The sequence below is a fragment of the Poecile atricapillus genome, chromosome 20, assembly GCF_030490865.1.
Source record: "Poecile atricapillus isolate bPoeAtr1 chromosome 20, bPoeAtr1.hap1, whole genome shotgun sequence".
Lineage (NCBI taxonomy): Eukaryota > Metazoa > Chordata > Aves > Passeriformes > Paridae > Poecile > Poecile atricapillus.
The window spans coordinates 6,540,666-6,565,850 of NC_081268.1; the positions used below are offsets into that span (position 1 = coordinate 6,540,666).

A 25,185-nucleotide genomic window follows, 5' to 3' on the forward strand; every position below is an offset into this window, starting at 1 on the left:
TTTCGCATCCCGGGTTCCATTTAATGGCACCGCAGGAGTTTAATTTTATCCACTCATTTCTTACCCCTTAAAAAAAAAAAAAAAAAAAAAAGAAAAGAAAAAAAAAAAGAAGAAAAGAAAAAAAGAAAAAAATTTTAAAAGCAGCCCTATTAAAAAAAAAATAAATCAAATAGAATAAAAAAGAAAAAATCCCCAACATAAAAAAAAAAATTAAAAAAAAAAAAAGGAAAGGAAAAAAAGAAACAAAAAAGAAACGAACAAGAAAAAAGATAGAAACGAAAACCGACGATCCATCCCTGCCGGAGCAGCCCCGGTGGAGCGAGGGCTCGGTGCGCCGGGGCTGGCGGCCGTGGCGGGGCTCGGTGCCTCCGGCAGCCGCGGGGCTCCGCGGGGGTGATGCTGCGGGCACAGACCTCGGCCCCGCGCTGCAGCCGCGGCGCTCCTGCCTTGGAGAATCCACCAATTCCAAGCGGATCGCCCTCAAAATTCGTGCACTTTGAACAAATCTCCGAAATTTATAAATGACCGCTGGGGGGGAAATATTAATAATAATAATAAAAAAAATAAAGGAAAAAGATGAAAAATCCAGGCTTCTTCCCCAGCCCCTCCTCACCGACCGGCGCCCACGAAGTTGGGAACAAATCCCCCCTCTCCAGCCGGGGAAAATCCCGGGCCGCTGCCGGCGCTTCCCCCGCCGATGCCAGTGCCGGTGGCCGTGGCCGCTCCGCGGCGGGGCCGGGCAGGTCGCCCCGAGAGAAGGCGGGGGGCTGCGGGCGAGCGGCGGACCCGCGGCTGCCCGAGCCGCCCTCGGCCCCGGCGGCCCACGGGGCTCCGAGTTTCCACGGGGCGCGGAAAGTGCGTCCCGCGGGGGCGGAGCGGGCGGCCCCCGCGGCTCGGCGGGGCACAGCGGCGGGGCTCCCGCGGCACCTGCTGCCGGCCCCGAGCCCGGCCGAGCCGCCGCGGCTCTGCCCCGCTTCCTCCACGCCGTATCCACCCGGGAGGGTCCCAAATCCGCCCGGGAGGGATGCGCACACCGGGGTTCTGCGGGCTGCGCCGGGGCCGGGCAGGGCTTTTAGTTGAACGGCACAACAATAAATGTGTTGCAGAGCCGGCGAGAAAAGAATGGGGATGACCTTCAATTGGTACTGGATTTGAATAACACCACGGGGTGATAAATGCCCATTGTGTTTTAGGAGTAATGAATCTCCACTGTCTCTATAGCACAGAAACAGCAGCTGCAACCTGGAGCCAGCCATCTCTTAAAGACACAGCTCCCAAACCCCGGCTCCGGCCCGGCCCGCAGCCGCCGCACCGCCGGGCCCGGGGCGCGGGGTGCGCTCTGCCCCGGGGGCTCGGCGCCCAGCCCCGGGGACGGCCGCGGTTGGCCCCACTCGGGATTGTGGGGATCCCCCCCGAGCCGCCGGGGGCAGAGCTGGGTCTGGGGTCCTCTCCCACCCACTCGGGCCCCCTTGGAGACCCCCTCCGTTCTGCCGCCGCGGGAGTGACACTGCCCGGGTACGCCGTGGGGTACGGGGTCACCTGCACCCCAACTCGGCCCCCCAGCGGCAGGGAAAGTGCTGGGGATAAATAATGCTCATTGTTTTCCCCCTAATGAATATTACCGAGGTGCCAGCAGCTGCGGGCTGTGGCCGGAGGAGCGGGGACATCGCCTGCCTCTCCCCGCCCGGGGACCCCCAGCTCCAACCTGCAGAAGGTCCCCGCAGTCAAAGGGAAGAGCATGGAGGTGACCGGCGCCTTCTCCACTGCTGCCTGCCGCCACCCTGGGTGTCACAGGGGGCCCTGGGCAGTACTGGACAGGAGCCTGGAAGGGTTCACCGTGGAGGTCCCCGCTTGTTCTCGCCTTCCCTCGTGTCCTCACACAGGGACTGGGCACGCGGGGAGAGGGACTGGTGAGTGCTGGGACAGAAACTCCCGCGGCCCCAGGGATGCTTGGGGCAGCCCAGCCCCATGGAGCTGCAGGGTGAGCCCAGTGCATGTCCCCAGCCCTCAGCAGTGTCCCCTGCCTTAGGCCTCGCTTCTGGAGCCCAGGGAGTGTCAGAGACTGTCAGGCCCAAACCCTGAGCAGGGACCAACAGGGCAGGGATCTGTGACTGGAGATTGCTCTCCCACAGCCTCATTCCCTCCCTGGGAGGTTTTGCCCACCCTGAAGAGGCGTGAAGGTGTCCCAGGGCTTGGGGACAGCCACATTTTCACAGCCCCTTCCCCATGGGCCAGGGCCAGGGGGATCCCCAGCTCCTGCCACAGCCATGCGCCTCCCTCAGAAGGGCTCCTCTGCATCCCAACACATCCCTGCCAGCGCTAGTAGCAATAAACCCACTTCCTACGAGCGTGAAAACCAAAAGAAAGCCAGCATTTAATAAAAAGAAAAAAGAGCAGCAGCAGCTGAAGGCCCCTGAGCTGGGTTGCAGCCATTGCCTGGGACTGGCCACTCTTTGGGAAGTGAGAACCATCAGAGGGAAGCCCCTGTCGCTGCTCCGGGTGTTCTGGCATTGTTTTAGCCCCAGACCTGCCGGCCTTTTAACTTGTTTTAATTCCTAACACTCCCCACCACCACCTTTTTTTTTTTTTTTTTTTTTTTGTCTCATTCCTAAATCTCAGCCGAGTTAATGAAGTTATGTGATCCTATAAATGTTAATTGTCTAAACTTCTTCTCTTCTCTCCCCTTTTTTTTTTTTTTCTTCTTTTTATTTTTTTTTTTTATCTCTCTCCTCCTTGCTGCTTTCTGCTCCACTTGTAATAAAGAAAATATCTTGGCTGGTCTTAGCCAGTTGCTTGGCAACCTCAATAGAAAAAAAGAGAACAGAATGTAACCAATCCCGAGACAACCGAAAGATTTTGGTGACATGTGACCTCTCGGAAAAGGGCAGCCTTAAACTGTCCCTTCTGTCCTTTACTCTGACCATTAGGGTCTCTTGCCCTCCCCCCGCACCCCCCCGGTTCCTTACACCAATAAATATGGATTAGTGAAATACTTTTTCCCACACTGATGAAAAGCCGGGATTGATCTTTCCACCTCCTTTATCTACCAACCTGACAAGTTTCTAAACAAAATTAAGAGGGAAGAGGCGAAAGGAGCCATCCCAGGTTGGGCGGCCGGGGACGGATCCTGCCCCGCCGTGGGGATGGGGGGTCCCCGGCGGGGCGCTGGCGCCGGCTGTGCCGGGCTGCTCCGCTCCGCCGCCGCTCTCTGTGCGCTGGGGAGCCCCTCGCGTGTTACCAGCGAGTTAAAAAATAAAACTTAGCTCTTCTAACCCAAAAGAGGAAAAAAAAAATAAAGCCCTGGCTAAGCCCTGCACTCTCTCTCGATGGGCGCCTGTGTGTCCTGGGGAGACCCGTTCTGCTCCTCACCGCGGAGCCCCAGCGCTCGCGGGCGGTCGGGGAAGTTGTCTGCGAATTTCATCCTGGAAAAAAAAAAAAAAACAACAAACCCACAACATGATGTCATTGGCTTTCTGGTGTATCCCGCCGGCGCCCCTCCACCTGCCGCCGGGCGCTGCTCGGCCGTGAGCCTCAGCACGACCACGAGCCTCGGCACGACGGTCAGCCTGGGCACAGCCCTGAGCCCCGGCACGCTGCTCGGGGATCCGGCTCCTGCCCTCCCGGCAGCCCCCCGGCTTTCCCAGGCTCCCGGTGCGGTGAATGCCTCTTTCACCAGCAGTTCCCCACTTCCCCAAAAAGCATCACCTTGCCAGCTCCCTTCCTCCCACCAGCTGCCAGGAAAAAAAATTAGGGCAAGGACAGGGAGCGAGAGCAAAACCAATGAACTTGTTTCCAGCTTTTGCTTCGGATCAGCCGTCCAGCACCGGGAGAAAAACATTTCTCCTGTAAAAAAACTCCCCTCTCCGTGCAGGCTCCGACCCCGTCGCCACCGGGACACTGGCTGGAGACACGGGCTCAGCTCGGCAGCAGAGGACACTGTAAGTTGTCTGCTTAAACAGTTTCCTGGCTTTCTTTTCTTTTCTTTTTTTTTTTCTTTTTTTTTTTTTTTTTGTGAGGCGGTTATGCCACGGTTTAGGGGCTGAGACCCACGGGGATGGAGGAGGAGGGTTGGACAGGGGGCAGCTGCAAATAGGGGGGTTTGTGGGGGGCGCAGGCTGCGAGGTGCGGGCAGGGTGGGCAGCGGCGGGGTGCCCGTGCCGGCCGTGGCCGGTGGTGCTGGGTGCCGGCAGCCCCGGGGTGCACAAAGCCCCTTTGAGCTCCTCACAGAGGAGCTGCTGATCCCTCGCCGGCCCTCGGAACCGGGAGCGGCCACCGCAGAGGAGAATGGAGCCCCGGACACCCGGGAGGGCTGACGGGGAGGGGAGCACAGGGCTCTGGGTCTGAGCGTCCCCCGGGTCAGGGACAGCTGCCCATGGGGGGCCTGGTCCCAGTCTGAGCCCTGAGCATGGGCTGGTCCCTGGCCAGCCCCGCTGGACCGGGGAATGTGGGGAGCAGGGGTGCCCCAGCCATCCCACGTGGGCTTGGGGACTCTCTCCCTCCCACCATGGGTCATGGTGACATCCACGAAGCCACCAGACTGTGGTGTCCAGGGTGGCGGCGGGAGGGGCTGCAGTACGGACTGGGCTGAAGAGGCAGGTGGGACCAAATGGGACCCAGTGGCACCTGCTGGCACCCGATGGGACCCGGTGGGATCCAATGGGACACAGCGGGACCCGGTGGGCCCTGGCAGCCCTGCTGCCGAGGGCGGCTGGCCAGGCACAATACCACGGCCCCTCTCCTGAGCCGCCGCCGAAGCCCCTTTCCCAGCGTCGAGCGCCTTTGTCTCGCCTTTGTGATGGAAAGAGCCCCCCCTCTTAAATCACTGCCCTGACACCCCCATTGTCTCCTTCCCGGGGAGGTTTGAAACTCTCCCCCCCTCTCCTCGAGGTCAGGAATGTGGCCGGTTTCTATTGGGACGGAGGAGCAGGGCTGGGTGGGGGGCTGCGGGGTCACGCCGGCTCGGCGGGTCAACCCGAAAACAAAACCTTTTGAAATACCTACTCTCCATCACTGCCAACATTGTCCCCTGCCAGCGGGGGCCTGGCACGGCCCCTCGACGCCTCCAGCCCGGCCGCTGCCCACCCCAGCGGTCAGCAGCTGGGGGGGGACAGAAGGGTATTGTGCCGAAGGGGACAGCTTTGTTTTCGGTCACAGCTGCCCCGGGTTGGGACGGGACCGACAGTCAGCCCCACTGCGGGGAGAGGAGGGAGGGGATGGAGGGGACGGGAGTGCACCCGTCATCGCAGGAGGGACCTGGTCCATCGGGTACCCCTCTGTCACTGTCCCTCTGAGAGGTGGCACTGCGGGGGACAGAGGGCATCTCCCTGCTGTCTCTGGAGTGAAGCCTCAGGGTGTGCAGCCTCTCCGTGCTCACTGACAGTCTAATGTTGGTTTCCTGCCTCGGTTTCCCCTTGCTGCAGGAGGTGTCCCTCTGCCCCCTGTCAGGTGCTTGGGGTCCCGTTTGACACCCAGAGCCAGGGTGCTGCTGGCCCTGATGCCAGAAGGTGTGGTCCAGACTGGGGAGAAAAGGGACCATTCTAAGGCTGAACCAGCTGTGCCATCCAGGAGGGTCAGGATTTGGCCACTGCAGGGCTTGAATGTGGCTCCAAGGGTGGCAGTGCCTTGCAGGTGGAGTGGAGCATGGCCCTGGCTTCCTGCTCCCAGCAGGACATGAAGAAGGACCCCCAGGAAACCTTCACACTCCCAGAATTTCACAGCCTACCAAGAAGACCCCAGTTGGTCTCCCAGTGGGTGGAGGTTTGGGGGACGCTGGCAGTGTGTCACTGCCCCATTTACAGTGACACAAATCTCCCTTTCCCCACAGCCAGGATGATAATGCTGTTCCCATCAGCCTCCAGCTCCTCTGGCACAACATCTCTTGGGTGGGCCAAAATCCCCCAGGGTGGCCAGAATCCCTCCCAGGATGGTCAAAATCCCTCCAAGATGGCGTAAATTCCCCTGTATTTTTCTGTGTGGGAAGATCTGTAGTTTTGCTCGCTGCAGAAGCAGCCTGCAAGGAGGAAAGCGGAGCAGCGCCCATGGATGTGATGGGTTTAGCAGAAACCTGGAAGGAAAACCCAGCTGAGAGGGGAACGCTGGCCTCCTGAGCTACCCAACAGTTGGGAGGTGCTGAAAACATCTGGAACAGCTGGAATGGTGCAGCATGAGGGGCTTGCGTAGCAGAGGGTATGGTGGATTCACAGGCACTCCCTTGGTTCCAGAGTTCCCCCTGGACAGGCACTTGCTGGGGGGGCTGAGAAGCAGGGGGGAGGGCTCCGTGCCTCAGTTTCCCCAGCAGGAAACTGATGTTTTGAGGCTGGATAAATCAGGGGAGGTCTGGAGAAGGCTGGAGGGGAGACCATCACTTGGGCAGTGAGACACAGTGTGGGAATGGGGACCCTTGGGAATACCATGGATTTTGGGTAGCTATTTGGGTCTCCAGGATGTTTTTTCTTGTGAAAAAAGATTAATAATTTTTTTTGTTGACTGAGGGACTTGTACTGGACTCAGCCATGTACACACACAGAATCTCTGAATTTATAGATACAGGTATATATACACACACATATCTTTATATATTTGCCTTTTGCAACCAAGGCTGAGCCTTTTAAAGCAGAAAAAAATGATGTTTAAAGAAACTGGAGCTTTTCAAAGGCTTTGCTGAAAATCCTAGTAGATTTAAAGGAAGGGGTGGAGAGGGCTGGGAGGTAACCAAAATCCTCATCCCTGGGTCCAAAAGCAACTTTTTCCTGTAAAAAAAAGAAAACATACTCCTGTAAACGTTGTGCAGTGCTGTTTCCGCTGGGAGCCCTGGGGATGGGAAGGTGGTTTTCCAGGCAGAATGCTTGCAGGCCTGATGCTGGCTCTGAATTGCAGGTATCACCATGAGTGCAGAGAGCCGAGAAGATGTCCTGAGCCCCATGGGGACACCCTGGGCCATGTGGGGACCTGCCACCTGCCTTCCAGTCCTGCCTCTTGGGCACAGGAGGTGTCACAGCCCTGTGTTAGCAGCATGGTGCAGATGGACATGCTGAGCCACAGCACGGAGCTGGGTGAGTTGTCACCTTGAGGACAGCACAGCAGGTGCCCTGACAGGTATCTCCATGTGCCCCTTCTCCCTGAGCTCACCCAGGGTTATTTTACCATTGCATGCCCAAAACTGCTTGTAAGGTGCCACTTGGCTCTCTGTGGGCTCTGAGGGTCCACTGTGAGCCCGGCAGCAGCCAGGATGTGGGGGGAAGGTGGATTGCAAAAGCAGGGATAATTCTGACCCAGCTGAGCTTGGGAGGACAGGCACTGGATGCTCTGTCTCTCTACCAGTCCCAGCCTGTCAGTGTGCAGCACATTTCCCTGGCCCGTGCCTCAGTTTCCCTATGTCGCAGTGGCAGCCCCCCCTTTCCTGTGCCTGTTTTGGGGGTGATGAGGCTGTGGGAAGGGCAGTCTCTGCCTCTCTTGTCTGCTCTGGAGCCCACGGCCAGGGAGTGCTGGCGAGGGCGGTACCAGGGCAGTGGGGCCATGGCTGTGCTTGGGTGGCTGAGCTGTGTGGGGTGCCAGGGCAAGGGCAGGTCCAGCTGTGACCCTGAGAGACAAAGCAGGGATGGAGGGATGAGGGGTTATCAGGATGAAGAAGAAAAGGGATGCAGGCATGAAAAAGAGCAGGGATGAAGGAATGGAGGGGTGAGGGGCTGGGGGGATTAGGGATACAGGGATGATGGGATGCAGGGATGAAGAAAGACAGGGAGAGAGGGTTGTGAGGACGTGGGGATCAGATCCAGTTCGGACCGAGAGCCGGTACGGGCGGTGCGGCGGCGCCGGGAGGTGGCAGCAGCGGCCGAGCGCGGGGCCGCGCTGCGGGGGCGGTGCCGGCGGGGGTGTCCCCGAGGGACGGGGGGGCCGTGGGCTCCGGGCATCCCCGCTACCCTGCGGCGCTTGCTCCGCCCGCATCCCCTCCTGCGCTGCGGGGCCGTGCTCGCGGGCTCCGGCGAGGGGAGAGGGACTGCCCCTCGTTCAGCCTTCCCGGGAAGATGCACATGGGTGGAGTCCCGACACGGACACGGGTGGGTCTGTCTGTGCTGGGCTCTTGGGCGCCTGCCCCCTCCCGCAGTCCTCCACGGCTGGGAATTCTCGGCTGCGCTGGCGCCGAGCCCTTCCCGAAATACTTGTCGGGGCTGTAAACAGTGTTTTTCTCTCCCTGCAGTCACTGCCAGGTCCTGTGAGTCCCCCGCTCTCTCTGTTGGTTCTTTCAGGTGTTCTTGGATCGTTCACTTCCCGACCCCTCTGCTGCACCCTGATGGAGCCTTCCCGGGGGGACACCGGGAGCCAGCGACAGCAGCCACCTGGGGCACCCCTCACCCTGATGCGGGTGGGCACAGGTTTGGCCATGTGTGGCACCCAGCCGACCCTCACCAGGGCTCTGTGCCGCCACAGTGAGAGGTGTCCGGCATTACGGGTGGGGAGCAGGGGGTTACTGCTCTGCTCTGCAGGACGTGACCACCGCCAGGCCTGCGCTTGCTCTGGGAGCTGACGGCTGTATTTATGGATTGGGTGGAAAACCAGGAGGCTTGGTCAAACGTCCCACAGGCCCCGGGCCTGCCCCTGCCCGCGGCTCGGACACGTCACAGACACGGCTGTGGGCCTGTGATGCTCAGCCACGGAGGGCAGCCTGGGTGGGACACGGCTCAGTGGGGTGGGCTGCCTTGGTGAGGACGACGGCCGTGATCCCACTCAGCCACCACTCGCCATACGAGCCCCCCTCAGCCACAAACCTCTCTGGCCATGATCCCCCTGTCCATGAGCCCCCTTCGCGATGATGCCCCCGCAGCCAGCGCCCTTGGCCATATTCCCCCAAACCACCAGCTGTCCCCCTATCCCATTGCCCACCCACCCACGCCGTGCAGGCTCCGTGGAGACCCAGCCGTGTGCTGGCCAGGGGCAGATGGGGATGCCCTGGAACATCCTCGGGGTGTCCCCCGGTCTTTCGCCCCCCAGCCGCGGGCTGTGCGGGACTATGCACCGATATCGACTCTATTTAAGGAAACCCGACCCAAGCTGGCCCCCGGGGCTTGCGGCGGCGGCGGGGCCGGGCCGGGGGCGGGGGCGGGGGGTGCGCTGAGCGCGGCGGGTCCCAGCCCGCCCCTTCCCCGCCCGCCGCCTCCGCCATGGGCGCCGCGGGGCCGCTCTGCGCCCTCCTCCTGCTGCTGGGCACCGGCACCGGCACCGGCACCGGGACCGGCACCGGGCCAGCCCCACCGCGCCTGGTACTCGCCCTCCTGGCCCGGAACGCGCAGCACTCGCTGCCGCACTGCCTGGGAGCCCTGGAGCGCTTGGACTTTCCCGCGGGCAGCATCGCCCTGTGGTGAGGGAGCGGGACCCCCGGGGGAGCCGGGACACCGGGGGGAGCGGGCACCCCGCGGTGCGGAGAATAGCACGGATCCTAGGGGAGGAGAGGGATGTGGGGAAATGGGCATCTCGAGGGGAGCCGGGATGCTGGAGCCACAGGGACCGCGGGGATAACGGGGAGCCCCGGGAGAATGGGGATGGGGAGAAGGAGGGTCCTGGGGAGTAAGGGAGACTGGGGAATGGAGAGCCGAGGATAGCAGGGACCCGAAAGACAATCCGGGGGGGAACTAGGGAGAGTGGGGGAACTGGGGGCTCTGGGTGATCTTGGAATAACAGGAGCCTGGGTGGACAAAACAGATTCGAAGGAATGGGCGCCTGTGGGGGAATGGGGATCCTTAAGGGGCAGGGACATTCGGGAGGAACAAGGAGCCCACAGATAGCAACGCCCCCAGCCCCAAAATGTTAGGGGTGGCTCTGCCCCGTGTGTAGGACCCAGCAGGGAACCCGGAGGGGCTCGGGCTGCCCCGCGGCGAAGGGGCAGGACCCCCACTTTGCCCCTGAGGAAGCTGTGGGGCTGATGAGGGAGGGGACCCCTGGGCACAAGGGGATTCTGCATCATCAGGGACAGACGCTGCCTTCCCCCTCCCTGCAGGGCTCACCCTCAGCCCCCCGTTCCCAAAGACACCCCCAAGCCGCCTTTACCGTGCTGGGGGTTGGCTGTAAGAGGAATCTCCTGTCTCCTCATTGCGCCGCTGTCGCCTCTCGCCTGAACTTGTTGGAAACTTTTCTGCAGCTGCTTTTGCGGGGGAGCCGAGGCGGGGGCTGGTGGGGGATCCTGGCAGGGCTGGGGCAGGGATCAGCTGCCGGCAGGGGAAGGGGAAGGGGGGTCCTCACCTTTACCCCCGGGAGCCCCCGGCCATAGGACCCTGCAGGGTGTTTCAAGAGCAGCCCGTGGAGCTGGGGTGGGGCACAGATCCTGCTTTGTCCCCTGAATCTGTCAAATCCCCATGACACCAGTGCCTGGGGGATGTTCCGGGGCTCTTTGACAGATCGAGGGTGCTAAGGAATGTAGGAACTTGGGGATGCAGGAACCCCCAGTGCAAGGTGGGGTCAGCTATGTCTGTGCTGGGCTCCCTGTGAACATTGTTGGGAGGACGGGTGGGAGTGTTGGGAATGGTGATGGTGCCCAGCAAAGGGAGTGTTCAGGAAGGGTGATTTTTTGCTGCCTGTTGAGTCCTTTCCTCTCACTACAAAACAGTGGGAGGCACAGGGGTACTGTGGGGTGCAGGGGCAGGGGAACAAAGCGGCTGTGCTGCAATGCTCATGGTGGGCAGTCACAAGGCTGGGGTGAGGAGAACATGTCCAGGGTTGTGACTGGGCTGCAGGGATGAGGGGTGAGAGCTGTGGAACAGCCTGGCTGGCGGTGGCACCAGGGAAGAAATTACCAGTTGGTGTTCCCCCTCCTGCCTGGGCAGCCTTGGTTCCTTCAAATTACATGTTATGTTCCCAAGCAAGTCTGTCACTAGCTCAGTCTTTTGGCCCTGTGAGCATTTCTAGTGCAGGGTGAGGTCCTGGTTATCCCTTGAGGAGAACCCCCAGAAGCTGATGTCCCCTCATCCCAGGTGTGCAACAGACCACAACTCGGACAACACGACAGCAGTGCTGCAGGAGTGGCTGGGGGCGGTGGGGAAGGACTATCACTCGGTGGTCTGGAAGGTGCAAGAGGAGCCCAGGTGAGGCTGGGTGAGGGCTGGGTGGCGGCAGGTGTGGGCTGTGAGGGGCTCCTGGAGCAACATCAACTCTCCCTGGCTGGGGACCAGGAGGAGCAAAGCAAGTGGGGCTGACTCAGCCTGCCAGCATGAACAGCCTGCACAGTTTGTGCATTCCCAGCAAGTGAGATTAACCCCTGCCTCCCCCTGCTCAGCTCCTACCCCGATGAGCTTGGTCCCAAGCACTGGAGTGACAAACGCTATGAGAACGTGATGAAGTTGAAGCAGGAAGCTCTCACCTATGCCCGGGAGCAGCAGGCAGACTACATCCTGGTAAGGGGCTTGGGGCACTGGTGGGGTGCAGGCTGAGGTGGGCTTCTCCATGTCTCCAGAACCTGTGCTGTCTCTGCAGTTCGTGGACACTGACAGTGTCCTGACCAACAACCAGACCCTCAAGTTTCTCATGGCACAGAACAAGTCAGTGGTGGCCCCCATGCTGGACTCGCAGACCTTCTACTCCAACTTCTGGTGTGGCATCACACCCCAGGTAAGTGCCCAGAAAGCCCTGGAGAACGAGACACGTCCATGGTGGAGGAGCTCTGTGCCATGGATGCGTTGTGCTGATGTGCTACAGGGATATTATCGCCGGACAGCTGACTACTTCCCCACCAAGAACCGGCAGCGAGTGGGCTGTTTCCGTGTCCCCATGGTCTATGCCACCTTCCTGATTGACCTGCGGAAGGAGGAGACCTTGCAATTGGCTTTCTACCCGCCCCATCCCAACTACACCTGGGCCTTCGATGACATCATTGTCTTTGCCTACTCCTGCCAGGAGGCTGGTGAGGGTGATGGGGGTTTTGGGGGTGCAGGGGCTTGGGGGGCTGTGCTGCTCACCTTTGTCACCTGGCAGGTACGGAGGTCCATGTGTGCAACCAGCACCACTTTGGTTACATCAATGTTCCTGTGAAGGCCCACCAGACGCTGGAGGATGATCGTGCCAACTTTGTGCATCTCACACTGGAGGCCATGGGTGAGTGGCCATGGGTGGAGAGGTCCTGGAGGCCTCCAGGTCCTGACGGAGCTCTCAGCCCCAGTCAGGGGAATCTGAGCCCCACTGAAGAGTGTCTCCTCTCTCCACAGTGGATGGTCCCCCCATGCAGCGTTCCAGGCACATTTCTCTCCTGCCCAGGCCACTCACAAAAATGGGCTTTGATGAAGTAAGTTCCCAGTGTAGCTGCTCGTGTCCCCCTGTCCATTCCTCTGGTTGCATCCATCCAGGCCCCTGTCCCCATCCTGCAGTAGCCAGGCAGGCTGTGTGTCTCCCATGACAACGTGCCCCATTGTTGGGGCTCTCCTCTTCCCAGATCTTCCTAATCAACCTGGTGCGGAGGCCAGATCGGCGGCAGCGAATGTTGGCGTCCCTGCAGGAGCTGGAGATTGCTCCACGGGTGGTGGATGCTGTGGATGGCAGGTGACCATGGAGGGACCACTCAGCCAGTCCCCTGGTGTCACCCTGGGGAGGGGACAGGGAGTGTCTGGCGGGACACCTCGCTGATGCAGCCCCTTGCCTTGCAGCACCCTCAATAGCAGTGACATCAAGGTGCTGGGTGTGGACCTGCTACCTGGGTACTACGATCCCTTCTCCGGCCGCACACTCACCAAGGGCGAGGTTGGCTGCTTCCTCAGCCACTACAATATCTGGAAAGAGGTATGGAGCCACAGTGGCCACGGGGTCCCTAAGGGCCACCAGCAGTGGGCAGGGACTCTGTGAGCATCACAGACGTCTGGAGGACCTGGGGAGGTGTCCTGCAGGGTCAGTGGCCCCAGTATGGCCCAGAGTGGTGCTGGGATAGGCTTGCACCCCTGTCCCCTCCCCTAGATTGTGTCCCGGAGGTTGGAGCGGTCAGTGGTCTTTGAGGACGATGTGCGCTTCGAGGCTGCCTTCCCAGCACGGCTGCAGCGGCTGATGGAGGAGCTGGAGCGGGCACAGCAGGACTGGGATCTCATGTAGGTACTGGGGACAGGGGGATGTGGGATGGGGTTCCCCAAGGCTGGCTCTCATGGTTCCCTGTCTACCCCACAGCTACCTGGGGAGGAAACAGGTGAACGATGAGGATGAGGCACCTGTGAAAGGTGTGAGGAATCTGGTGGTGGCCGGGTACTCGTACTGGACTCTGGCCTACGCCATCTCCCACCATGGGGCACAGAAGCTGCTGGCCACCAAACCCCTCTCCAAAATGCTGCCGGTGGACGAGTATCTGCCCATCATGTATGACAAGCACCCCAAGTAAGGAGCAGGTTGTGCAGGAGGGTGCTGGCCTGGCCATGCCAGGGTGGGACAATATGTTTCTTCTCCACAGTCACCACCTCACCCAGTTCCCCCCCTTGCAGGCATTACTCATGCTGGAGGAAAACATCTGTAGCATGAGCTCATTCTCAGTCGGCTGCAGCCTGGCCACTGGCTGCTGGAAAATGGCCCTCTGCCAGCATGGGGTGGGGGAGCAGGAATGGAGCTGGGGCTTGATGTGGGCCCTGCACAGGGTCTTGGCCGCATGGCAAGGGGCAGGGAGCAACCCCCTCTACCTTGGTGCTGGGGGCTGTGTGGTCCCCTGCCCCTGGTTAGGGGTCTCAGCCCCATATTGGAGCACCTTCATGCCCCTCTCTGGGGTGGGGGTCAGCAGTAAGGCTTTGTCTGGGGATGGGGAGGCAATTTAGGGGGTGAGTGAGCACCAGTGGGTGGGTGTCCTGAAAGAGAAGGGATTGGGAAACCCAGTGAACAGGATGGAGAAACACAGGAATCAGGCATGCAAAAGGTAGGCTGGAGGTGGACAGAGGGACAGATTAGGGCTCTGGATGTGCACCAGGAGCAGCTGGAAGCCCCCTGCTTGCAGGCATAACAGCACCAGACAGCCCTGTCTCAGGGCCAGCTGGATGCTGTGCCAGAGACCCACTCTGTGCCTAGAGACAGTCCTAGCTGGTGGGGAGGGACAGGTCCTGTCCTCTCTGTAATCCCTCCACAGTCCCTGCTCAGCCTTCCCCAGCTCCATGCCTGATACCCCACATCCCTATCCCCTATCCCTGCATGGAGCCTTCCCCAGGTGGTTGATCTGGTTTTCCCAGTGCTTTTTCTCCTCTGTGCCATGCTCTATAAGCCAGTTTCTCCTCTTGGGTCTGCTCCATTTTCCCCAGCGAGGATTACAAGCGGCACTTTTCCCCACGGGACTTGCTGGTATTTTCGGCTCATCCCCTCCTGGTTTATCCCACGCACTATGCTGGGGACAGCAACTGGCTGAGTGACACTGAGACTTCCACTATCTGGGATGATGATGCCAAGAAGACCGACTGGGTTGGCTCGCAGAAGACTCTGAAGGACTCACGGGGCAGTGCTGGCCACCTCCGCTCCACGGCCCGTGACGAGCTCTGATGGTGAGAGCAGGGCACAGGGGACAGAGCAGCTTGGGAGCATCTCCCTGCAAGTGCCATGTTCAGATGTGTTCCACATGCCTAGCTTGTTTTTGTCATGGGACAACAGCTCTCTCCATCAGACTCAAAGCAATGGGAAACAGAGACCAGATGTCTCTTCCAGGTCGGGAAAGGGGTGGGGGCACAGATGTCCTGTGTGGAGCTGCACTGGACTGGAGGAGACATGGGGACAGGGCCCTCCGTCTCCCTGAGTCCATGCTGCTTCCCAGCCCCTCAGGTGAGGAAGGGAGAACGCTCCTTTGGCTGCTGCAAAGGTCTCCTCAGTATGGAAAGAGCTGGGGCATCTCCCAGGGGAATGTTTCATCCCAGCACTTCTTGCTCCCATCAAAATTTGGTCTCCTTGGGGCTGTGCATCTGCCAGGCAGGCAGGCGACCCACACTGGCTCAGTGCCACAGCAGCATAGACACAGTTAATGCTGGGTCAGACTTTCCCTGCCTGAGGTTGCTTGTCCTGGCAGCAGAACTGCCCTGGGAGCTGCCAGACTGGGGGAGGCTGGAAAACAGCCCTCCCACTGCCTCGGCTGCAGGCGTGAACACGTCGGGGCTGCTCCTGCCGTGACCACTAACGTCTGTGTCCACATCTCCTAGGGATGAGGGATTGTGATCCAGCTGGGAGCACCGTTGGCAAGGACCTTATGCTTCCCACTCCCACTCAAAGATGCAGCTGCCCTGGACCGAGCCCCACAGGATTCTTTGAATCTGCATGTGACAAATCCACCCAAGGCAGGATTTGCCCCAGGAAAGCCTTTCCCTGCCAAGTGGAGAGACCAGAGGAGCACTGTGCTCCATCTCTGCTGAGGACACATCTCCAGGACAGTCTCAAACAATGCCAACTCTGCTGTCTCCCACCAGCCTGGACTTTGGGGAGTGGACTTTGGGCTGACACCTGTGGTAGCCTCCTGCCACTGACCGGGCTTGTCCCTCATGCCATGCCTGGGTGGAAGCCCAGGGAGGATTAAAGCAGACTGTTTGAGCTGATGTGCTGGGTGCTGGCATTGGCCCAAGTTCCCAGGGCATTACCCCACTGGGGTCACCTTGGTGCTGCAGCCGCGAGGGTCTGGCAGCTTCCCCAGCTGGGAACTTTGGGGATGAAATCCATAAGGGGGAAAGAGAGGGAAGGAGAGAGGTGGGGTGGAGAGGAAGACTGAAGCTCACTCTTGGGGTCTGGGTGGGAAAGATGGGTGGCATCTTCACAGGGCTCAGCGCTCCCCAGGGAATGGAGGTGATGGAGCAGCAGGTGGTGGCCTTGGTAGCAGATACCCACAGTGAGATGTCTGAAACTACCAAGTGATTCAGGAAAGCATCATTTGGGGCGGGTTGAACAGCTACAGCAGGGACCTTCTGATGGTCCAGATCACACAGGACCTGAAGCTCTGAGGGGATCTGCTGGATGTACTGGAGAACAGGGAGGAGGAAATGGCCAAGTGCCTGTTCTGCAACTGCAGAGTCCCAGACAGTATAATATGTGAGGAAGGGATGGTAGGCTGGGGACACTTTTGCTTCCCAGCTTTTCCCCTGGTCCCAGGCAGCCTCAGTGCTCCAGGAGCTTGGGAACTGGGGATGGAGCAGAAGGTCTGGTGCCAGCTGGAGCAGAGGATGAAAGTGGCAGCAGCAACACTGTGGTATATGTCAGCCAGCACGTGTCCCAGTGCTTGTTCTAGTGCCTGCTGGGAGGCAAGAGAGGAGCTGCCTTTGCTGGGTGTCTCATTTGTGGGATACAGAGCTGGGCACGACATGCTGGCACAGCCCAGGACTCTGGGACACAGCAGTGGTGAGGACACACTGCCTCAGTCTGCCCTCTCCACGAGACCTGCAATGGGTCTGCGGGAAGCCAGAACTCCTGCAGCTGTTGGAAACTCCACAGTACTGGCCAAAACCACTGAACTCAAAAACTGTGAGGCCAGCCCTGAAACTTGCTGCAGCTCAGTGGGAGCAGCACGCTATGAGATTCCAGGCTCTTTGTGCTTGCCAGTTTCTCAACAAAGCTGAAGTGCCTTTGGACTCTACAGAAGTAACTCCTATTGGTCCCCATTTCTCACTAGAAGCCTCCCTCCAGACCGTGCTGGTTGAACAGGGATGGGAACATGGATTTGAGCTGCAGTGCCGAGGACAACCCAAGCAGGTGGCACGCATGGAAGAGAGGCAGGAGCAGGTCAGAGTCAGGATGAGGTTTTATTTAATTTCTGTGCCAAAATGAGGTATGGAGCCTCTGCAGGGACGCAAGTGGACTGAACTGCCTGGATTGGTGTAGGGAAGGAGGCTGTCCCAGCGCCCAGCCAGGCTGCCCATCTGGGCCAGCTCTGTTCTGCACCACAGTCGCTCCAGAGCGCCTGCAGCACCCCTGTCCATCAGCCACAAGGGTCTCCGGGGGTTTGTGTCAGCCCCTGTCCCCTGGCTCTGTAGGCAGTCGGCTCTGGATGTGCTCCAGCAGGCAGGTCACTGCCTGGACCAGGATCTGCTCCAGCTTCTCCCGCTCCCCAGCACTGAACGGAGACAGGACATAGTTGGACACTGTCACATCACCCTCTGGCCGCCCGATGCCGATCCTGAGCCGGGTCATCTCCTGGGGAGGAAGGAAAAGAGCTGGGGGAGCTTCCCCTCAAGAGTTCAGACAGAGTTAGGCAAGGTGACAGTGCTGAGAGTGGGGCAGGGCAGCAAGAGAGCAGCTCCTCATGTTTTCCAGGTGGTTTTGAGTGCTTGCTCCAAGAAACATAATTTTGGAAGAGGCTTTTGCTGGGCTGTGCCGAGATCCCAGGCTCCTGCCAGGCCTGGCAGGAGCCACTCAAGTTAATTGTTTCCATGTCCTCCACGGCAGCCAAACAGACAACAGCCCTCCGGGAAGAAGGGGAGGAAGAAAAGGAGGGGTAAGGGAGCAGGGGCTTGTCTGAGGGGAATCAGAAAAATGGGAGTGGAGGAAACAAGCCATGCATTAAGGGGGGCACAGGATTGATCCCCTTCCACTGAGTCCCACTCACACTAGAGTGCAAAGCACTGATGCAGGATTGGACTCCCTTGTGTCCCCTTGGGAAAGAAAGAAAAGCCACAGTTAGTCTGTAAGAGACACCCCCTCCCCTGTATAGCCCTGGGGTCTCCTGCTGCAGGAATGTGGGAATGTGGTCCCAGCCAAGGACTGCAGTCCCCATGTCCTAGTTCTGCAGGAACATCCAGCCCCGGGGGCTCAGAGCTGTTGGCTGGGGGTTTGAGGGAAGCAGGGCTGGGACAGCACATTCTGTGTGTGTCAGCTCTTGCTGTAGCTGGTGCATGTGTGACTGAGCACTGGGGCCCAGCACCGTACCTGCCCCATCCTGCAGTGGAAGCTTTCCTAGGTTAAATATCTGCAGCCTGCCCCGGGAGCTGGCACTAGGCAGGCACAGTTGAGGCAGAGTGCTATAAAAAGCCCATGTGGTGCTGTCAATGGGCTGAATCCAGCCCATAGCTGCTTCCAGGAGGCTCCCTGCCCTCCCTGCCAGGGCAGGAACTGGGAGGCTGCCCAAACAGCCAGCTGTTGCCTCTACAATGGATCAAGCCCAGGACAAGAGCTGAAACATTGCAAGGCTGGTGGGATGGGGCCAAGAACAGCCCATGAGCCTGTATGGGCATGTTAAAGCCTCAAACCAGCTCACACAATCACCTTGCACTGCCTCCCAGCTTGATTGCCACCTTGCCCAGGGCCTTGTCCAGGTCGTCGTGAACCAGGTAAATATCTTCAGGGCCAAGACTGTAGATCTCAGCTTTGAAAACAGAAATACAGCCCAAGAAATGAGGGGAAGACAGACTCACCAGGCCCTGACTCTGCAGAGTGGGGCTGTAGGGAGCTGTGTAGGGCAGGGAAACAGCAGGGCTGTCATAGGGGGCTGGTGGCAACAGAAGCTTTGGGGCTGACCCAACTGCTCACCAGCACTGGCGACGCTGAGCCCATTGAGGTTCATGAACCTCCGTGGCTTGAGCAGCACCAGCTCCAGGCCGTGGGCTGTGGCCAGGGCCACATCAGCACAGCACCGCTTGTCCGCTCGCCAGCCCTCAGCCACAGCCAGCTGCCGGGCCAGCCGGTCCAGCACCTCCATGCCCACACTGTGCCGTGTGCCCCACAGCCCATAGTTGCCCAGGCCAGCCACCTGTGTGGACAGGTGTCAACCGGGCTCTGTCAGGCCACCATGAGGCCCCTGGCCTTTGCACGGGCCTGATCCGCTCCCCCAGCATGTCTCAGACCCGCTCCCTCCGTGCTCCCCACAGCTGGCTGGGTCCTCACAGCCTCAATCCCCACAGCATTCCCCTCAGTCCCTCTTCCCTCGGTGCCTCCCTCCCAGCTCTGATCGCGCCGGTGCTCGCCCATGATCTGATCTTCTCCGGCACTGCCCTCACAGCCCCGCTCCCTTTTTTCGCCTCCCAGTCCTGAGCCACCCTGTTCTCCTCACAGTCCCGTTCCCCCGATTCCCCCGTTCCCCTCACAGTCCGGCTCCCAGCGCTCCCCTCACAGTCCAGCTCTCAGCGCTCCCCTCACAGTCCGGCTCCCAGCGCTCCCCTCACAGTCCGGCTCCCAGCGCTCCCCTCACAGTCCGGCTCCCAGCGCTCCCCTCACAGTCCGGCTCCCAGCGCTCCCCTCACAGTCCAGCTCCCAGCGCTCCCCTCACAGTCCGGCTCCCAGCGCTCCCCTCACAGTCCGGCTCCCAGCGCTCCCCTCACAGCCTCGCTGCCCCCGCTCCCCCCCCGCCCTCACCATGGCGCGCGGCCCCGCCCGCCCCACGAGCGCTCGCGCGCGCCCCGCCACCTCCGCCGCCAGCATCGCCCTCCTTGCCCGCGTGACGTCACGCCCGCGCGCCGCTCGACGTCCCGCCCGCATCGCCCGGCCCCCGCCGCCATCTTGGTTACGGGCAGAGCCGCCATCTTTCTAGCGGGCGGCGGGGCGGTGTCGGGGGCGGTGTCGGAGGCAGTGTCGCGGTGTCGGGGGCGGTGTCGGGGGCGGTGTTGCCGCTGTGATAATGCCCTGCAGGCTGGCTGGTCCTAGACGTGATCGTGGTGAGGACGGCGAAGCGGGTTAACGGGCAGTTACAGGAGGCCGCAGCCTGGGAACCCCCTCGAGCAGAGAGAGGCTCTGCAGAGGATCCCCGAGGGACTTGCAGGAACAGTGAATACCCAGGACTGGGTCCCGTGTTTTGTGTGTTTGTGCCTGTTCTGTCTCCACTCACATGCCAACCCTTGGGATACGGCTGGATGGGAAAACACATCGCTCCTCACCTTCCCCAAACCATCCTTCAGCCCTGGGTGGGTCCTCACCCTGCCAGCAGGGCAGAGCTTTCTTCCAGGACACTGTGACAGTTCCCCAGCCCAGCAGCACATCACTGTGAAACTGTTCATCTTCCAGGTCCTTCCACACTACCTGCAGTCAGGAATCCATGTAAAGACCTCAACTGTTTAATTCTTTAAAGATTTATTTTAAAATTAGAAATGTATCATATTTTTGGAAGAGGCAGAATTTTTACATTTGTCTTTGGGCCAGCTCCTGTGCAGCCTTTGGGTGGTGTCTAAAATCCCCAAAGCTCAGGGCCTGGAGCTGGAATGGTCCCAAGCACTGGCAGCTCATTTCCATACAAGCAGAGCTTTGGAAGCTTTGCAAAGTTTCCCTACACCCATCCCTTAAGCAGGTTGTTCCTGGCTAGTGAATTACTCTGGTTCCTCTGACTTCTTATTCCATAACAGCACAGAGGCTATTAAAATCTGGGCAAAAGTCAGGCTGTGCATCCCATGCTTGGCAGGCTGGAGCATTAATCTTCTCTGACTTGTCCCCAGGTCCCCCACTGTGACATCCTCAGAAGCTGAACGGGTGCTGGCCCAGCCAAAGCCTGCAAGGTCTGACCAGCAGACAGATGTACAAGGAGCTCCACAGCTCATAGCACCAACTCTGCTGTAGAAACCATCACTGAATGAAAGGAATTTTCAACACCGTTAGCAGCACTGTGGGATCCCCTGGAGGTAGGATGAGATTCTTCATGTCTGCTAAAACAAGCAAGAAGTCTTTTGTTGTTGTTCTCCTGGTTTGCTACAGGGAAATGCTTTGGCCTTTAGGGGAGATGGATGAAGGGGTTGTAGGGGAGCCTGGCTCATGGCAGGCCAGGTGCTGCCCTCTCTCACATTGGAGTTGAAGCTGGTCCCTACCAGCACCTATTCACAGTGAAAGGAAACTGGAATGTGGGTGGCTCTAAAACTTCCTTGAAAACTTTGTTGCTGTGTTGAGGTGTTCACAGGAGTCAGCACCAGTACTCACGTTGTGCCAAGGAGCTGAGGCACAGCTAAACTTAAAAAGGTTTTTAAAAAACTGTTAAAATGCTGTAAAGAAGAAGTATTATTCTGTAGGCTCAGAATCTTAATGTATTGGGTATCAACAGCTGCCAGAAGTGGGGAGAGCTGCAGGAAGGTGCTGTTGACAGGGTGAGAACCTCCCTGACACTGTAGACCCTCTCAGCATCTTCCCCATGTCATCACAGATGTCTCAGGTGGTGGATCCACCCTTACCTGGCCAAGAGTGAATTAGTAAAGTGCTTTAAATCACATAATTTGCACCTGGTCCTGCAGCTGCATCCTGCAGTTGACTCCTTGGGGCTGCAGAGAGTTCAGCAGGAGAGCACTTGTGCTGTGGAGAGTGACACACCATTCCCACTGCTCATCCCACCAGCCCTGAGTGCTTTCTAGCTCCATATGGATCTGAGAGAGGCCCTTGCCAGTGACTAGAAGAAAAAACTGATGCGAGAGGCCACTGTTTTGCAGCCTGTTGATGAGAATAATTTCTCTTCTTCTGGGAAGTAGGGGATGCTGTCAGCCACTTCCTGGACGACACCTGGGCGTACCTCGAGGCCTTGCTGGACAAGCTCACTGATGACACACTGCTTTACATGGTGGTGCTTCAGTGGGAGAAAAGGCACAACAAAATCAATGAGATGTTCATTAATGATCCCAGATTTCCAGAAGCCACCTGTACAAGGAAAAGAAGAGAAGGTTTTAAATTCAGAGTCTCTGCAGTCCCTGCAATTCAAAGAGCTGTGTGTGAAGCCAAAATACTCTGCTGAAGAGAGATCCTGCTGGTTTTGTACAAGGTTGGTTTGTAAAAGGCTGAACCCATCAGTTGTCACCTCCCCCCCAACCAGACTTGTTCTCCAGGAATGGGGTGATTTAGCTTGTCTAGTCAGAATTTAAGCTCTGCTCCCTGTGCTAAGGTCAGAGCACGGAGATCCAGGCAGGCAGTGGGGATTGATACAGCTCAGTGCTGTTCTGGCAAGTGTGCTGTGCTGTCTGCCAGGCCCAGCTGCAAATACACCTTGTCTCCAAAGAACTTTGCTAACCATGGCAACAGGTCTGCTGGCTCAGAAGATGGTTCCCTTTGCCAGGAAACCTCACGGGGATCACAGTTCCAATCCCTCAAAACCCCCTGTCCCTTTCTGGCTGCCTGGCAGGTGGCAAGTGGTGTGGGTGGCTTCCTAGAACAGTCCTGTCTGCCTGTGCTGGGCTGTGGGGCTACAGGAGGAGCTCAGCTCCATGGACTCACTCTGAGGGTTTTCAAACACAGCCTTGGAGATGGCTGGCTCCAGGTCCTGCAAGCTGATCTCCTCCCGGTCCTTGCGAGCACGCCACAGAGCCAATGTCACGTTGTTGATCTGCTCTCCTCCTGCATTGCTGCACAAGAATGAGAGGCTTATCCAGTGTGTAGCCAGGAAAATGGTGTCTCAGGTGGCACCTGACACCCACCAGCCTGCAGAGTGCAAGCCAGAAGCTCCCAGTTGCCTGGCCCAAAATAACTCCTGTAGAGGCAGCCAAATAACATGCAGAGGAGGCTTTTTCACACTCTCCAGATCCGTCTGTTCACAGTGAGATAGCATCTCTTGGCATTTGTAGAGGCTCAAGTCTTGGAGAAGGAAAGGCAAAAGAAGTGTGTGCCCTGAAGTAGGTGCGACCTCTGCCCAAATGAGCGGCAGTGAGCTGGAAGGCCCCATGGAGAGGTCTCTCTCACCTGATGAAGATGAAGATGGCTTTGCGGTAGTTGGTCCCGTACACAACCCATGAGGGTCCCAGGAATGGGATGATCACATCAATCAGGCCTGGGTGCATCTTGTCCATCTCATCGAAGAGAAACGCTGACCGTCCACAGTTTGTCAAGTTCCCTTGGATCCAGCGCTTCAGGCTTTCCTAGGAAAAACACCCACCAAGTTGTAAGGCAGCGAGATGGCGAGGAAGGCTCAAGCACCCCAGAGTGAAGGCTGAGGCAGGAGCTCAAGCAGAGACAAAGGTGCTGAGAGCAGCATGTCCCTGCACAGCACCACACACTTGGAGCTCAAAAACCCAGTGCTGGGGAGGCCCCTTTATTCTGGGTTTCACACAGTGGCTGTTTACCAGCTTTTTTAGCCCGTGGTAGGTCTTTTATTACAGACTTAAAGGAGGAAGCAGCACACTGGAGATTCAGACTCCTACAGCTCCCCACGTTCTTCTCATTCCCTGTTGTATCTACACAGTTCTCAGCTTCTTGCCAGCTCCTGTTCTGGTGCAGAAGCATGTGCCTGCACTGACCCAGAACAGCTCTTTATCAGGGCTGAAGGTACTTCCCAGCCCACACAAAACCACTCACATTGCCTGGGGGCACGTGTAACTCCTAACTGAAGTACTTCAGCCAGGAAGGGATTTACTTTTCCAAAAGCATTTCCTCTAAGGACACAATACAACAAATAAGTTCTCCAAACACCCAGAAACTAAAGGTCCAGGTGTGCTGAATCCCCATTCTGCTGAGAATCTGGCGTTTTGATTTCTCTCTTTTCTCAGCTCTAACAGACAGAATGGCACCATGGAGAGTCTGGAGCTGCTGTTAGGGAGCTGTATGCTCTCTGAGCAGGGGATTACAAGTCTAGTGATATGCAGGTTTTTATAGCCATCAGGCTATTTGGAAAGCAATGGGGAAATTTTAGTGTCTTTCATCTAAGCCAAGCACTTTTGTTTGTGCCTTCAAAGAACTGTGTAAATATTTAAGAATGAGAATATCATCAGGGCAAGGACTGCTGTGGACAAGATGAAAGTAATAACTGAGTATATTGCATTTACTAGTGGATCCTTCAGCCAGTGTATGGAGCTACTCACTCAGCTATGTTTGTCTGAGAGGGTAAAACAAAGAGCTTTTATTCCTACTTCACTTCGGGAAACAGCTTGAATGCATATGTACTGAGGATCAAGACAGACATAGACAAAACCCCCCAGTTAAGTGGCACTGCTGAGCGGCATCCCTTACCTTGTACTGCTCTATCTGCTCAGCGTGGGGGAAATGCACTATGGGGGAGAAGTGGTGAACATAGGGGCTCTGGAGCCCCCTCTGGAAGAGGTAGCGGATGAGCATGGAGCTCACGTAGGTTTTGCCTGTTCCTGTCGAGCCGTGGAAGGACATCACGAGGGGTTTCACTGGATTCGGGTTCTCCAGGAACTCCCTCACGCCCTTCATCACTTCCTGCCTCACCAGGGGCTGCCCCACCAGATTCGTGGCCAAGTCAAACTCCAGACCTGAAAGGAGGTGAAACCAGGACTTGGAGAAGGCGGGTTGTCATGGCTCATCCCGTCCCTGGAAACCACCCCGCGGGGCCCTCTCATCCCCGGTTGCCACACGGCCGAGAGACTCCGCCGGGAAGGTTCTCCTGGAGACGCGCTGGCTCCCGGAATCCCCTCCTGCTGCCTCCCGGCCTCGGCAGCTGCGCGCCCCCCGCCCCCGAGGGTCCCCCTGCCCCCAGACCCCCTTCCCAGCCGGCCGCTCCCGCTGACCGCGCAGGTCGGGCCCGAAGCCGCACTCGCAGTCCGCCGAGAAGCCGCAGCGCAGCGCCCACAGGTCCCAGGCGGCGGCGGGGCGGGCGGCGGCCGCCAGCAGCACCAGCAGGACCCGGACAGGGGCTGGGGCCGCTCCGGGGGCCATGGCGGCCGCGGCTCCCGCACCGCCCGCACTACAACTCCCAGCGTGCCCCGCGCGGAGGCGGGACCAGAAAACTGGTGCGCCGGGAAAGAGGCGTGGCCATGTAACGAGGGGGCGTGGCCTGGACAGTATCGCTCCGCCCCCCGCCTGGGCAGCGTCCCTGTCCCCTCGTGCCTTGGGGAATGCCTTGGGGACCCGGGACCCTCTCGCAGAGGACAACCTAAAATTCAACAAGGGCGAATGCAGGGTCCTGCACTTGGGGAGGAGCAACCCTGAACACCGGTGCCAGCTGGGGGCTGACACGGAAAGCAGCTCTGCAGGAAAGGACTGCGGGTCCTGTCTGTGAGCCAGCAGTGTGCCCTGAGGGCTAACAAGGCTGGTGGGATCCTGGGGTGGATCAGGAAGAGTATTGCCAGCTGGTCAGCGAGGTGATCCTGCATCTCTGCTCAGCTTTATATATATATATATATATATATACACACCTAAGTGGGGGTGCCAAGAAGATGGATCAGGCTCTGCTCAGTGGTGCTGCGGACAAGAGGCAATGGGTACAAACCGATGCCCAGGAAGTTCCACCTGAACTTCTTTATTGTGCAGTGACCATGCACTGGAACAGATTGTCCAGAGAGGGCGTGGTCCCCACAGGAAGGTGGGGACCAGATGACCCCACTGTAGTCCCTTCCAACCATTTTCTATTTCTGTGACATCACACAGCCCTCCTCGGAA

General features: G+C 58.6%; 3 protein-coding genes across 6 annotated transcripts; 1 reads left to right on the top strand and 2 right to left on the bottom strand.

Moving 5' to 3' along the window:
• Positions 1–9,148: 9,148 nt before the first annotated feature.
• On the top strand, positions 9,149–15,509 carry CERCAM (cerebral endothelial cell adhesion molecule). The gene is made up of 13 exons (XM_058853607.1): positions 9,149–9,355; positions 10,962–11,072; positions 11,264–11,381; positions 11,461–11,595; positions 11,683–11,887; positions 11,959–12,078; positions 12,189–12,265; positions 12,413–12,519; positions 12,624–12,756; positions 12,928–13,055; positions 13,132–13,335; positions 14,238–14,474; positions 15,120–15,509. The coding sequence occupies exons 1-12, from the start codon at positions 9,159–9,161 to the stop codon at positions 14,470–14,472; spliced, it is 1,770 nt and encodes a 589-aa protein (XP_058709590.1). The 5' UTR covers positions 9,149–9,158; the 3' UTR covers positions 14,473–14,474; positions 15,120–15,509.
• A 1,175-nt stretch (positions 15,510–16,684) lies between these two features.
• PTRH1 (peptidyl-tRNA hydrolase 1 homolog) lies at positions 16,685–19,386 on the bottom strand. 2 transcript variants are annotated; one of them, XM_058853721.1, is made up of 5 exons: positions 19,249–19,386; positions 18,427–18,646; positions 18,163–18,262; positions 17,507–17,552; positions 16,685–17,094 (listed from the first exon to the last, which is right to left on the bottom strand). In XM_058853721.1, the coding sequence occupies exons 1-5, from the start codon at positions 19,369–19,371 to the stop codon at positions 16,909–16,911; spliced, it is 675 nt and encodes a 224-aa protein (XP_058709704.1). In that variant the 5' UTR covers positions 19,372–19,386; the 3' UTR covers positions 16,685–16,908. The 2 variants fall into 2 exon arrangements, with proteins under 2 accessions (XP_058709704.1, XP_058709705.1); XM_058853722.1 differs by having other exon boundaries at positions 19,300–19,323.
• A 560-nt stretch (positions 19,387–19,946) lies between these two features.
• On the bottom strand, positions 19,947–24,601 carry TOR2A (torsin family 2 member A). 3 transcript variants are annotated; one of them, XM_058853718.1, is made up of 6 exons: positions 24,315–24,595; positions 23,794–24,059; positions 22,531–22,706; positions 22,069–22,196; positions 21,374–21,498; positions 19,947–20,522 (listed from the first exon to the last, which is right to left on the bottom strand). In XM_058853718.1, the coding sequence occupies exons 1-6, from the start codon at positions 24,460–24,462 to the stop codon at positions 20,517–20,519; spliced, it is 849 nt and encodes a 282-aa protein (XP_058709701.1). In that variant the 5' UTR covers positions 24,463–24,595; the 3' UTR covers positions 19,947–20,516. The 3 variants fall into 3 exon arrangements, with proteins under 3 accessions (XP_058709701.1, XP_058709702.1, XP_058709703.1); XM_058853719.1 differs by lacking the exon at positions 24,315–24,595 and having other exon boundaries at positions 19,947–21,498; positions 23,794–24,256; XM_058853720.1 differs by lacking the exons at positions 19,947–20,522; positions 21,374–21,498; positions 22,069–22,196 and adding an exon at positions 22,205–22,425 and having other exon boundaries at positions 24,315–24,601.
• Between the last annotated feature and the right edge of the window lie 584 nt (positions 24,602–25,185).